Raw genomic sequence first — 15,791 nt, forward strand, 5'->3', positions numbered from 1 at the left:
TTTTCATTCTATTCCTATCTCAACATACTTCAGCATTTTGTTTTTGCTTTCTTCTCATTTTCCTAAACTCTAAATATTGCATTGACCTAGGTCTTAGTCCTTGAAACTTTTCTAACTCACTTCCAATTGTTATTTAGTGTTACGTCCTCAATATCTTATACTTCTTAATGACTTTCAAATATGTTTCATGGATCAGTTTAAATCCGTACTTGGATGTGTAATAGGCATCTCAAAACATGATCCACAATGAATTCCAGGACATTTTGCATTCTGTTTTCTCTTGCTGTATTCCTCCCAAGATAAACAGATAGCTTGTTCTCCAACTTTCTTCAGATCTCTAAACAAATGTTACCTTTTCTAGGAAACTTTCCCAGGTCGCCTTACATGAAATAACACCATCACAACCCTCTACCTGGCTACTACTCCCTATCTTACCTGAGTTTATATTTCTTCTAAACAATTATCACCAACTGACATATTAGATATGCATTTGCTTCATTCATATTTCCTCCAGCTAAAATGTAAGCTCCATGGAGTTAGGGTCGTTGATTCCTGCTGTATTATTAGTACTTTGTACAGTGCCTGGAAAGTAGTTGGAACTTATCAAGTATTTGTCAAATCAATGACTAAATTTGTGAAATAATATTTTCTATGGTTCTATCTATCTATCTATCTATCTATCTATCTATCATCTATCATCTATCATCTTTTAAGCTACTATACATGCTGTACTGATTTGGGACTGGAATATAAAAGTGGAGAGAAAATAAGGAGAACATTTCTGGACACCTTAAACCTACAACCTAATTTTATTAGCACAATGTGTAATTTTGAAACAAGGCAACATCCTAGGATACTGAGAAACAGATTTTAAAAACCCAAATAAACAGATACATTTTCAGAGATCCGGGAAAATCTGTGCAGGTAGGTTAGTGGGAAATAATCTTAGGAATAGAGCAAATAACTTAGGAAAAGAAATCAATTAAGATACTGGTTAAAACTGATAGTATACGTGCTATAGGAGACAAAAGGAATTTAGTCTAAATACAAGATCTGATCTAAATATGTTTCCAATAAAGGAGACAATACAGCATTTAAAAAAGTTTGAATTCCATAAGAGACTGTAGAGTGTAGTGGTTACAATGCATTCTGATTTTTTGTGTTTAGACATAATAAGAGTTTGAATCTAGCATTCTCTGTTAATAGGTATAAGAACTTCAAAGTGTTATTTAACTGCTCTAGATGTCGAATTACTGATTTGTAAAATAGGACTGGACAATAACTATGGCATTGAATGGTTATAAGAATCAAATTACATCACAAAATGAATAATTTAGCATACTATATGGCAGATATTTAGAGGTCCAAACATTGTATAATGGCACTAGTGAAATTTAACTCATTGCAATATGAGATATTAATAAAATAACTTCCAAAAGCTTGTAAACATAGTATTTATGGAAAAGATTCTAAAATTTGGCAGAATCATGTGTGTAGCTGATCATCTTCTGTGTTTTTACAGTAGAAATGCTTTGTAAGATGAAAATTTTTGATGAACTGATCCATTGATTAGTTCTATCAATTCTCCATACCACATGGACTGAAACAGTATTCTATGCAATGCTACAGAGACAGTGACCACAGACAGCCTACTTTGTTGCCTAAAAGAATGGCAACTTCAGCCTGTAATAGTGTCTGCCCACAAACCCAAACCTTTGTACCTCAAAACTTTCATTTTACCATGAAGATTTAAGAAAGAATATCATGACCAGACTTTTGATTGTCTAAAGACTCAGAGGTGAAAGCAGAGTGAAGGAGGTTAGAGTAGACAAGGTCAAAGAGGTACCAGGGACAGACGTTACAGAACCAGTGTCATAACTGTCACACATGATATGGAGTTCCAAGGATCCATGGCCATGCCACCTGTAAACCCTTTGGAATTAGATCATAATTACATAGCAACACTGGTTTCTTTCAAGCTCTACTATTACCAGATGAGTATTACAGTCTATACAACCTTTCACATATCACATTTGTTTCACCTCTAACTCCATATATTCCCTCATTTTAATTCTAAATCAGTTGTTCACTGACTCTGTGCAAGTCCTTAGGCAAGATGCTGGAGAAACTCACTCTGTCCTCATGCAGCTTACACACTAGTGGGTAAAACTGATCAGAAGCAATTAATAAGCAAATAAGTGCATGACTCTTTTAATAAAAACCACAAAGCAAAGAGAACATTCAACACATCATAATGTCATATGCTTTGTTTCTTATGCAGGGTTTCAATTATGCTGACAGTTAAAAGTTACCAAAACAGCATTATCCTCAACAAAGCCAAACTCCTTTGAGGCAGTCACAGAAACTTTGGTCAGGTGAAATAGAGACATGTTTCAGTGATACTTTGCCAATTTACTCTCAGTGTGGTTATCAGTTTATTCATGAAGTACAGTGTGTATGTGTGTGTGTTTCAGGAGGAGTTGGGAGGAGATGGGCAGATAGGGGATGGGCAGCAGAAAAGAAAAAAAGAGGAGGTTAATAGAGCTAAAATTCTTCCATCAGTTACAAAGGTCATTTTGCTTCATCCTTTAGATTTTATAGACCTAACATTACTGTCCTCACTGAGTAATTACTGACTATTGAAATATTAATATATAAACACTGCTTTACCATTATACATTCTCCATTTTCTTCTAGTTTATATAGAAATGCACTCTCTTAATTTTTGTTCCTATAAAACATACTTTAAAAATTTTAATTTTAGGGTTAAAATATATAGTTCCTCCTCCACAATTATACATTCATACATAGCTTTCATCGCATTTTTACCCATTTCCATATAAGAAAGTGCAGTTGGCCCTCCCTGTTTGTAGATTCAGCATCTAGGGATCCAACCAACCACAGATCAAAAAAAAAAAAAAAAAAAAAAAAAAAAACAACCAAAAACCAAAACAAAAACAAAACAAAACAAAACAAAAAAACACTACAACAATATAGAATAATACAAATAATAAAATAACATGGTATAATAATTATATAGCATTTACAATATATCAGCTACTGTAAGTAATCTAGAGATGATTTAAAGCATATGGGAGGATGTGGGTAGGTTATATGCAAATACGACACCATTTTTCACAAGGGACTTTAGCAGCTGGTTGTTTTGGTATCTCAGGGAACAGGATGTGGGTACTGAAACCAATTCCTGCAGATATGGAGAGAAAACTTACGGGATTTAAAATAGAAGCACTGAACCAACATAATAAAAATACTTCCCTGACTTCAGTGAAATTTTCAAAGTAGAAATTGTTAGGTCTTCCTTTACTGACTTTGATTAAATGCTCACATCTTATTTCTATCACTTCCAAAGTATAAGAAAAAAATGCACAAACATTTTCTTAGAAATTTTTTCTTTTCTATGTTGGGGTGCTTTTGATCCACAGACCCTAAAATAAAGTTCCCTTCTCCTACCAATCAATACTTCTAAACAATGAATGAATGCACAAAAATCCCATCTGGATCCTTACCTGCATCTCCTGACAAAAAGAAGCCAATGGCCCAAAGAGGATCTGGCACTGCTCATCAACAGTGTATGTCATCCCTGGCAGCTTGGAGGGAACCATCACAGAATTGATACTCTGTGGATTTGTTTGTAGCAAGCAGTTACTGGCCTTTGACCTGGCAATAGGCAGGTATGTGTAAAATTTTTAAATTGATGTAACAAGCTGATATGATTAGTTAGCATACAACATTTTTATAATATAAAAATATATATTTACTTTTACTATAAGCCCTTCATAGAAATTGAATACTAATAGAAATTATATGTCAAAAATCATTTATTTACAAAGAAGATAATCCTAATAAATAATAATTTTCAAGTTAACAGAACTTTTTGGTGTATAAAACACATTCATATGAATTAACTCAGTTGATCTACATAACATTGTGAAGTGGGTATTATTTAATGCATTTAATAGGTATACAAGCTCAGTAGCAGAGTAATTTGCCCCAAAGTAGTATGTGAATGTAAGAAATCAGCTATATTTAGGGATTTAAAGAATGTATGGAAAGCATCCTTAGCTGAGTATTAATAGTGTAGCTATATTTGTGCTTGACATTGTGATACAACTTTGTATACAACTTTGTAATATACTTTAAAGTGGTATTTGATGTCATAGAAGTCCTGATTCATGTGAAGACAGCCATAAAAAGTCATGTATGTTCCTTAGGAACTCATTAGGGCCTACAGAAGATGCAGCTACTGATGATGTGTTTGAAATATCACATGCTCTGAGTGCTATTCTCTAGACTATTATGACAAAGAGTATGCACAGACTATATTGTACATATTTTAGAGCAAAGATATGGTAATGTGATAAACATTATAGTTTGATAGATTTAATAGCCATTTAATGGAAAAAACAGGCTTAACTATTTAAATGGTATAGAAAAATGAATACAGTTCATCTGTGCAGTGAATTTAGCAAGCTAGGTGTTACTGTATTTCTCATTAATATTTGTTTTAGATACCTTAAGCATCTCACTAACTGCTTCACATATTGTCTACTGCTTCAGGTGATCCTTCTATAATTACAGAAATAAGTAAAGAACAAGTGCTTAAAATGAAAATTAGAACAATAGTAATATTTTTCATTAATTTTCCAACAAGAAAGAAAGTGTTACTGCCACTGAATGTGAAAAAGTAGAGACTCTAGGGCTATGATAATGGTGAAAAGTACTTATTAATGAAAAAATATTCAAAGCATAGAAGTATTATAAATGAAAAGTGAAGATTTTGTTAAAGGGGCTCTGCTCTTCATGATAACAGATGTGCTGGGTGATGAACAGTGTGAATATTTCCATTCAGAAAAAATTGAAGAGGCAATTAAATACTGCAACAGATTAAAAAAATCATTATAACAATTTTTCAATCTTACAAATAATCTTAACTGTCCTTTTTGAAAAAGGTAGAAATTCAAAAGCCGATGGGTTAAATAACATGTCCCAAACTCTACCATGAGCCAATGGAAAAGCCAGGATTGGAATCCAAGCGCCTTCACTTCTACTCTGATGGCCTTTCCACTTTGCTACACTGGCTTCTCTAGTTAGAAAAGGAAACAGCACACATAATCATTCAAAAGGCAAGAACAATAAGTGACCTCGATACCTGAGAAATCGTTCCAAATCTTCTTTGCTACATTGAGACCATGAAACGTCACCAAGATTTTGTCCTTTAATCCATTCACCAGACATGATATGAAGACCATCAGCACATGATGGGTGGTCATTGTCATGGTTAATGCCCATGCTGGTTTGGAATATGATAAAAATTTAAAGTTTATATTAAGCAAATGTTACTTTTAAGCTTTTGATAGCTGCATTTAAATAATGGTTGAAATACTTAAAATAATGGGAGCCAAATTTGTTTTAAGGAAATTAATTTCAAAATAAAATGAGATTTCAGATTGTTACTTTTCAAATTTTGTTACCCAAATTTAAGGTAAATATTTGTATTTAATTAAAAAAATTCCTTAGCCTACAAAATGACATGTTTAGATCCTTTATACTGAGCTATGTATTCTTTGCATAGTATTATGTATGAAACTCAGAAATAATACATTTATATTTAACCACACTGAATTCTTGCTGTTGCCTGAATCAAATTTGCTTCAAAATTTGAAACCATATGTTTTATCAAATTTGAAACCTCATTAATCTTTTAATTTCCTATATCTTCACCATCTACTTCATTAGACCACCTTCTTCCTCTTACCTCATATAACACAAATTATCCTGGGAAACTTTCTGCATTCCTGGCCTTCTTTATCTTTTTTAGTGAATCCTGAATCTGTTGAAACTATTCGAAAAGTCTGACTTATTTCTAAATAGATGTTCTAGAAATACCTTAAATTCAGTATGTCTAGCCTTTCTTACTTTCTCTTTCAATTCTCTATTTACTCCTCTATTCTCTTTTTCTCTGGCTCTCTTTTTATGCTCTTGCTAGCCACTAAGTTCTGCCAAATAACGAATCTTCAAGTCGTCATTTATTTTTTCCTTTCCTGAATTATTGCACAGGATCTATTTTATTTACTGTTAGAGGCCAGCCCTGCCAACTCTACCTTCTAAATATTTCACTCGACTGTCATCTCCCTTCTATTCCTATTGTTACTATTAAAAATGATTGTATAGTATCCTTATTATAGTGTATACAAAGTCCTGACAGTGGCTATGGTGTTGTACCTGGGTTCTGTCCCTCTCATCTTTACCAACATTCTCTCTTTTCCTACTCCTACCCTGCCCTAGTGGAATCTACTTAAAACATAATCTATCTATTCCATTCTTCTGTTTTCTCATTATCCATATGACAATTTTCAGTTCTTTAACATGACACATAGCCCATTCATATTCTTCCACATTATTAGATTTTGTCTTTAGCAATACCAAATGACTTGTAATTTCCCAAACATTATGTTGTTTTTTTTATTTTCTTGCAATTAATTGTTATTTAGCATTTTCTAGGTATCATAAATCATATAAGGGAATTTATAAACTTGAGTTAAACAACCAGATGGGGTAGGATTTATTATAACATGCATTTTGCAGATACGAAGTAACTTGTCCAAGATTATACAATGAGAAATTGAAAAGTAATAATGTTTGAACTGAGGTGCCTGGCTCTAGAACTCACGTGATTAACCATTCCACATTGGGCATGTATAAATTCCATCCCCCAAATCCATACCCTGTTTAAAGTGCCTTTCCATCAGCTGCTTTGCCTGAAGCTCAAATTCTACTTAATATTCAACATTAATGCAGGTTACTTCTATCAGGTTTTCTTTCACTAACCCCTACCTCACCCATTTGTACTACCTCTTCTCCCCACCACAGGATTCTGTGAGCAATATTGTTAGTGTTTTTTATGTTACATTATAACTTTTTACTTTTGGTTGACTCTCTAAATTCTTGAGACTCTGTAACCAATGTTGAATCATGGGTTCAATGATCATGTAGAAAAAAAAAATTATATAGTCTTTTGTGAATTCTCATAATGAGGCCAGTAAAATATTTTTTTGTAAATGAAGGTTAGTACTGAAGAAGTGGAGAAAAGTCAATTTTGGTACATGCACAGCCTAAAATAATGGCAGGATAGTCCATTTTTTTTCTTCTTCTTTCTCTGTTATGTTCTAGATAATAAATAAAATTGTTTTCATCATGGAAAATTTACAAGAATATATTGTGTTTTAAAACATGAAATTAAAAGAAGTTATAGAAATTGCTAAGGGAAATTATAATTTGACTGCCTATGTATCCTCAAATTAAAATAAAAAAAATTTAAACTATCAAACTGTCGTTTTAAGATAAATTATAAATTTGAATCCAAATTTTTATAATTAAATATGTTTTTGAGGGAAGAAGATAATATGAAAAGAATAAATAAATTCCATGTCATTAATGAATTAAGACTATATCACCATGCTAACTTTTACTATAAAATATTCTGCTGTAAATGAAGCTAAAATACATTATTGACTATTACTTTTCACTTTTTGTGTTAGAAAAATTTATCAGTTAATCATATGTTTCTTTCCTATTCTAATTAATTTTTCAAATAGAGCCTGTAGCAACACATATTAATGGAATAACTGACAGACAAAATAAAAAGTTAAATGTTTTCATACTTTGAAGATAAAGAGGAAAAATAAGAGATTATTTGAAATAGGTATGAACCACTTCAATTAAAATATTAGAGGTAGAGTAAAAAGATGTTGAAATTAGAAAGCAATTTAATCTCTGTATCTTTCCCTTATTAATGTGACCAAAGGTAAGTTAAATAACAATAAGTAAATGTGTCTCAGTTGCCGTATTTGTTAAATATACTTTACTGACTGATTTGTTGGGATAACTGCATAAGCATGACATCTAGTGCCTGAACAGTGCCTGGAATACAGGCAAAATCCACAGTGATCCTCTATACTGGAGAAATAAATCAGAGAAATTTTATTACATCATTCTAATTTGTCAAACAATACATAAACAGATTTATCAGTAATTGCATTAAATTTACTTTGCTGTATTTCTTTTTTTTTTCTCTTTTTTTTTTATTGCATTTTAGGTTTTGGGGTACATGTGATGAACATGCAAGATTATTGCATAGGTACACACATGGCAGTGTGCTTTGCTTCCTTCTGTCCCCTCACCTGTATCTGTCATTTCTCCCCATGCTATCTCTTCCCACCTCCCCACCCCCCGCCCCTCCCCCATTTCCCCCCAACGGATCCCAGTGTGTAGTGCTCCCCTCCCTGTGTCCCTGTGTTCTCATTGTTCAACACCCGCCTATGAGCGAGAATATACGGTGTTTGATTTTCTGCTCTTGTGTCAGTTTGCTGAGAATAATGATTTCCAGGTTCATCCATGTCCCTACAAAGGACGTGAACTTGTATTTCTTTTCTTTAATGAAAGTGTAGACTTCAGGAAAACCAAGAAAATAATAACAGAAATAATTTACTTAAATATTAAGTTAAAATAATAAACTATAACTATGGCACGATATCACAAATCAGTAAAAGTGGCTTAAATACAATTCTAACTGTATGGTTCAAATGCCACTCATCAGTGTTCTGTATCCTCTCTGCCATTGATTCTGGCTACAGCACACATTGCTGGCTGAACTGTTAATTAACAGCCATTTGCCATATGGAACGTGCTTGACTCTTCCATCTGTGGTGGCATAATCTTTCAAACCATATACAAATGCTATTATTTTTCAAGGGTAACTAGTTTTTCTCAGAAATAACAAACCTTCCTAAATAATGTGTTCCTACAACGGAAGGAGAGGGATTGCTTCCAAGATTTTGCAATTTGGACATTTTCCCAGCAAAGTATAACAGGATTTTCCAAATATGGATGATCATTTTCCTTTTGGGATCCTGATCCTGATTTTCATGTAAGAAATTAGCTTCAGCCATGGAGAGATCTGGTGATTCAAGCATTGTTTACCATTAATTAAATTATCCTAAAGCTATTTAACTCATAACCAAAAAGATTTTCATTAAATTGGGACAGGGCTTTTTTAAATCACACATCTGGAATTGTCAGGAAACACTACTTAGTCCTGACTCTACAGGTTTGAAATAAAACAATTAATTGTGCATTTTAATCTGTGCCAGCTACTATATTAACCACTGACAATGATGATATCACTTAATCCTCACAATATTCCCATAATGTTTCTATTATCATGGCTTCCATTTTACAAATGAGGAAGGTGCTGAAGTGAATGCTGAAGCTGTGACTCAAACCTCGGCAGTTTGATGCTCACACAGATGAACCTCTAAACTACCTCAAAATAGTGCTTTTCTTTCTGGATCAAAACTCTCCGCTTTTGGAGATGATTTATTGTTTTCTGAATAATTGTAAATGCCTCGTTCTTTTAGCAGAAATACACCTCTACATGGGGAGCCTTGTAACCAAGTCACATGCATTGCATGGAAAACATTCTCTAAGTAAGACATTAGCAACACCTCTCCACACACTGCAGTCGAACTACATTTTAATAATCTCAGTTTAAATTCATTTTGACAAAGAGCCTTGGGCAAATAAACTGTTCACTAACATTGTACATGGTTGTCAAGTCAACTGAAAAAATATTTTTATCTTATAAAACTTCTCAACTTGTTTAAAAGTCTTTGCCAGGAAGTTTTGTGATATCCTGCAGAAAGCTGGAGAAGCATTTGGATTTTGAAGATGGTCCCGTTTGATGTTTAAAGAATTAGTGACAAGAAGCCTTATGAATTCACTCACGTTTTTTGGATAATTTGGAAAGGATCTGATTTGTAAACAGTAATATTTTTAAACAGTAGACTTTCTGTGCTGAATACAGTAAGGATTTTTATGACATAGTATTTCCCACTAACGCCATATATTATTGAAACATTAATAAAAGAAAGAAACAAACTATTACAATGTCTTACTGGAAGTAGATTATATTTATACAAAATGACATTTAATTTCATATTTCTTAGAATTCACTGGGTATATCTAATTCAATATAATTTCACTATTATGTGTTCATGGAGAAAAAAATTAGACATTGAGACATACAAGATATTTCATGTCATATTTCTTTTTATATTTTAAGTCATTTCAATTTGTACAAACAATGAAACATACTTTTATTGGCAAGTCAAAAGGCTACATAAAAGCAAGGTAAAAAATTTGAGGTTAAAAGAAGAAAAGTAGAGGTACAAAAAGATATTCCTTTTGACTCTGCGGTGCATTATATTACAGGTTTATCTAATAATGCATATATACTTGTTGAGAACCCACTACTGTGCTGAGCTGGAGTCATAAATATGAATAAGACTCAGTTCCTATACTCAAAGATTGTATTGTCTACTAGGATTGGAACACTATCCTTTGCTCATGCGTAGCCAATGAAAGCCTGGATCCTGTTAGTCTTATATTCCTTAAACCTCTCCCACTTATCTGCCCCCTTTCACTGCTATTAACATCAACCAAAATTGGTGCTGATTCTTTCTACTTCTGGATTATTGTAACACCTGCCTGACTGTCCTCCTGCCATTTAACTCTTTGCCTTATTAAACCATGCTTTAACAGTGCTGGTTTCTTATGAGTGTATTAATACAAAAAAAGAAAAAGCTAGTTTCCTATCTGAAAACTTTTCATTTCACCCGGCAAGCAGAGATTTTAAGAATGTGAATAATGAACCACTTGCATCAGAATCACGGGGCACAAGGACATTAGAGTTGTTAAAATGCAGATTCACGGGCCTGTCCCCAACAAATTAAAAGAGAGTATTTAGAGGTAAGGCCTAAGAAATGGCATTTTCACACATTTTCTAGATGATTCTTATTTACTCAAAATTCTGGGAAGCAATGATCTACAGGATAAAATCCATTCTTTATTCAAAACATCTGTAAACTGATATAAATCTGATTTTCATAGTTAATTCCAGCCTAAGCTTTTGAATAGTTTCTTTCCATTAGAATACCTTCCATTCTAATCTACATTTACAGACTTTCTGCTTTTAAAAAGAATTCTTCAATAAATTGTAGCCTATATTTACTATTATCTTTAACTTCTGTGACCTTCAAATATATGGTATGTAAGACATATCAGAACTGCCTTGTATTTCTGGTTAATTTAAAATAATATATATAAAATACCACTACCTAGAATGTAAGTCTTCAGAGAACAGAAATTGTCATATTTTCTTTTGATTCCCTATAATTATTTAGTTGAATGTCTTATTAAATATCTGCTAATTTATCAACTGATATAGGATCATAGAAACACCAAATATGCTGTAATTAGAGATGTGAAACTACTGTGGCCTCTGGCCAACAGAGAGAAATTGCGAGCCTAAAAAACTTAATAGATGATCTACTCCAGGAAGGTTTGCTTTACTCTGGGACATCCATTTGCCAAGAAACATTAGAGAATTGCAAACAGAAAGCCAGTTCTTCCAATTCATTGGGTGATTTTTTTTCCCTCTTCAATATCCAAACCTACATTTGGAGAGAATGTGGGGTGGGAGCATGTATGTTTATTGCGGCACTGTTCATAATAGCAAAGACTTGGAACAAATCCAAATGCCCATCAACGATAGACTGGATAAAGAAAATGTGGCACATATACATCATGGAATACTATGCAGCCATAAAAAGAATGAGTTCATTCCTTTGCAGGAACATGGATGAAGCTGGAAACCATCATTCTCAGCAAACTAACACAGGAACAGAAAACCAAACACCGCATGTTCTCACTCATAAGTGGGAGTTGAACAATGAGAACACATGGACACAGGAAAAGGAACCTCACACACTGGGGCCTGTCATGGGGTGGGGGTCAGGGGAGGGATAGCATTAGGATAAATACCTAATGTAGATGACAGGTTGATGGGATCAGCAAGCCACCATAGCACATGTATACCTATATAACAAACCAGCATGTTCCTCACATGTATCCTAGAACTTAAAGTATTAAAAAAAATTAAAAAAGAATCTGGTGAGGGAGAGCTGCCACATGTATACTGGCTAAATTCTATGATAATTAACCTGGAAAAACTGTTCACTACTCTATATAGTATCATTGTCTAAATAAAATATCAAAAACAACTGCATTAGTAGTGTACAAGAGTCTTCATGATAAGTAAACTTCTTGTCAGTCTGGTTAAAAATCTCTAAAAGATATGAAATCACTCCAAGAAAGAACAGAACGATGAAAGGCAATTGAAGGCTGAAAATCTCCTTTTCATATTAAGTTATTTATAAAATAACTTTAATACTAATTATTATCATTCAATCACTCTGTATTGTGCCAATCATTGTGCAATGCATTACAGTATCACAAATCCTAACAATTAATATTGAAATTAAAAACTATCCAAATTTTAGGAATAAAGGAAATGAATACAAACAGATTGATTTATCCAAATCTTGTTCATTAAGTAGCTGGCAGAACAAGAATTCAAGCCCAAGGCTGTATGTCTAATAATGTACTTTCCCTCTCACCTGTCCACTTAGGTAGTCTTTAACATTTACCAAGACATTTGTGCCAGACGAAGATACCTGTGACGTCTGCTATAGAAAATTCTAAGTACAATGGGGACAGTAAATTTAGATAGCCATTACCAATTTTAGTTGGTCAACAACAGTAACTACAAAAAATTACTTTTCAACATTTTAAAAAGCAATGGATTTCTAGAAGAGCATATTTGTTTTTTTGCCTGTTATAACAACTTATTATTTTAAATCTATTTCCCATTATAAAAGTCTTAGGGGATGATGTACTTTATAGTTACTTATTATTTAGTTTTTTTTTTTTTTTTTTTTTTTTTGTGACAGAATCTAGCTGTATTTCCCAGGCTGGAGTGTAGTGGTATGATCTTTGCTCAGTGCCTCTGCCTCCTGGGTTCAAGCAGTTCTCAGGCCTCAAGCTGGCATGTTGGCCAGACTGGTCTTGAACTCCTAAACTCAAGTGTTCCACCTACCTCAGCCTCCCGAAGTGCTAGAATTATAGGTGTGTTCCAATGTGAGCCATTGTACCTGATCTTTATTTAGTTCTTAGTGTAGATCTCATCTCCTCTTAGAGCACATCCTCTCTTCTTAGAGCAGATATACTGCTGTACATCAATGCAAATAAGGGCCAAATTTCATTCACTTCTGAAAAGGACTCTTCTTGGAAGCTGAGAGAGAGTAGCCAAATCTAATGTATGCCTCCTGGGGCATATGCTAACTTCTTTAACTACAGTCATCATACTGTGCATTAGGTCTCCAGTATTTATTCATCTTATAACTGAAGGATTGTAACCTTTGACCAATATCTCTCATTTCCCCACATCCCACAGCTCCTGATAACCACCATTCTGTTACTATGAGTTTGACTTTGTTTTTGGATTCCACATATGAGTAAGATCATGCAGTAATTGTTTTTCTATGCCTGGCTTATTTCACTTAGCAAAATGCCCTCAAGTTTCATCTATATGTTTGCAAATAGTTGAATTTCCTTCTTTTTAAAGATGTAGCAATATTCCATTATATTTATGTATACATACATACATATGTATAATTCCATTTATATAATGAATATTCTGTTGTATATATATGTATATAACAATAATACATATACAGTGAATATTCCATTATATATACAGAATTCTGCTTACATAATGAAAAAAATAGATGTGTGTGTGTGTGTATATATATATGTATATGCATACACTCTCCTTACCCCACATTTTCTTTACAGATTCATCTGTTGACAGACACAGGTTGTTTTTATACCTTGGCAGGTATGTTTGCATAACTATTGTGAATTAACAGAATTTCAGATTAAATATTCCTATTACTACAATTGCTAGATTTGGCCCTTCCATGTTCATAACTTTAGGATTTGCATGAAATAGTTGGACAGGCCTGTAACCAGACTGTAAGGAAGACTCATTGTAACTTAAATAGAATTAACTATTGTATTTTCATACAGTTTATTTTAAATAGGAATTCAAAATATATACCAATAAGGAAAAATATATTACCATTATATTTGTATAGCAATAAAACCATATTTTCTCATAAAATCATATTACTTAGTCAAAGTAATTGTATTCCTTGAAATCTGATTCCTCCACCGTGGGACTCAATTGCCTTATGTCCTGGACCTCAGGATGACCAACAGATGAGTATACATATAACAAACCTTTATTCACTCATACAGCAAATGTTTGAGTACTTATGATGTATAATACATTCAACTTTGTGCTGTGAGGGAAAAAATGTATTAGACATGAATCCTATTTTCACAGAGATTGTTATTCAGTTCAGAATCTATACATAGGTAAATATAAGTATAAATCAGTATATATCAAAAATAATTTTAAGTGACAAATGTTATTTACAATAATCAGTTCAAGAGACTTAAAAGTGGAAACAGCCCAGGTACAGTGGCTCACGCCTGTAATCCCAGCACTTTCGGAAGCTGAGAAGGGTGGATCACAAGGTCAGGGATTCGAGATCAGCCTAGGCAAGATGGTGAAACCCTGTCTCTACTAAAAAAAAAAAAAAAAAAAAACCAAACAAAAATTAGCCAGGTGTGGTCATGCGGAGAATCAGTTGAACCTGGGAGGTGAAGGTTGCAGTTACCCGAGATCATGCCACTGTACTCCAGCCTGGGTGACAGAGAGAGACTCTGTCTCAAAATAATAAAAACAATAATAATAATAATAATAATTAGCCAGGAATGGTGGTGGGCACCTGTAATCCCAGCTACTCAGGAGGCTGAGGCAAGAGAATTGCTTGAACCCAGGAGACAGAGGTTGCAGTGACCTGCCACGCTGCCACCGTACTACGGCCTGTCCAACAGAGACTCCATCTCAAAAAAAAAAAAAAAAAAAAAAAAAAAAAAAAAGAAAAAGAAAAGAAAGGAAAACATATTTCCAGCCAGGCTTTCAAATTTACTTTCACAAAAGTGATAGCATTTGTCTTGGCCCTTGGCCATTAACAGGTAAGTAAAATTGGAATAGGTATAAATCAGTAGTGCTGGAAGGTGGGACAATAAAAAAGCCCAAATAAAGCCACCATGTTTGAAAATTGTGGATCATTTGCATTCATAAAATAGAGCAGTAGTTTGTAAAGTTAGAAAAATAGACTAGGGTCACTCTATAGAAGTCATGAATCTAAGAATAAGGAATTTCAAATTCATTCATTAGGTTGTGAAAGGCAAGTTTTCTGACATGGAGATTAGGACCACAGTTCAGGAAGCGGAGTCTTAATAATGTGTTAGTAGATTAGAAGGATGAGGTAGTAAAGGAGAGGATACCAGTTAAGTGGATACTACAGGAGTCCAAGCCTAGAGGAATAACAGGAGAAAGAATAGATGATTGAGATTGTTTTCTCATCTGAAGAAGGAGTAGAATTTGGCCACTGATTATGGAAGTAACTAAGGGGAAAAGAGTTAAAGATGGTTCAGATGTCTCAACTAAAGGCCTTATGGCAATAATGGTGACAGTAAGAGAAATAGAGAATTCTGAAGAAGCAGGTTTATAGGCTGCCCCCACCTCCCCACCATTCTATCCAGGTGCAATTTCTAGAGTAGTTGGTATGTTTGTACATGATATTGATTTCCAAAGCTTATTCGTCACTAAAAATCTGTACTCTTGGTACTCTGGCAATCCTTAAAATTTTAGCAGGTACCCCAAATAGTTATTGCCTTCAAGGAGGTAACTTTGTATATTTATTGCCGCATTAGCCTTTTAGTTCTGAAGAAACTCC

The 15,791-nt window shown here is 33.6% G+C and overlaps 1 protein-coding gene across 1 annotated transcript in view; it reads right to left on the reverse strand.

Moving 5' to 3' along the window:
* ADAMTS19 (ADAM metallopeptidase with thrombospondin type 1 motif 19) overlaps positions 1–15,791 on the reverse strand; it is a 269,818-nt gene that overhangs the window by 122,333 nt on the left and 131,694 nt on the right. Inside the window, exons 9-10 of the mRNA XM_039468879.2 lie at positions 5,171–5,311; positions 3,528–3,678 (exon numbers count right to left, since the gene is read on the reverse strand). Coding sequence (XP_039324813.1) covers positions 3,528–3,678; positions 5,171–5,311 — 292 coding nt within the window. The remainder of the gene's footprint in view (positions 1–3,527; positions 3,679–5,170; positions 5,312–15,791) is intronic.

This window comes from Saimiri boliviensis, chromosome 1 (assembly GCF_048565385.1).
Source record: "Saimiri boliviensis isolate mSaiBol1 chromosome 1, mSaiBol1.pri, whole genome shotgun sequence".
NCBI lineage: Eukaryota > Metazoa > Chordata > Mammalia > Primates > Cebidae > Saimiri > Saimiri boliviensis.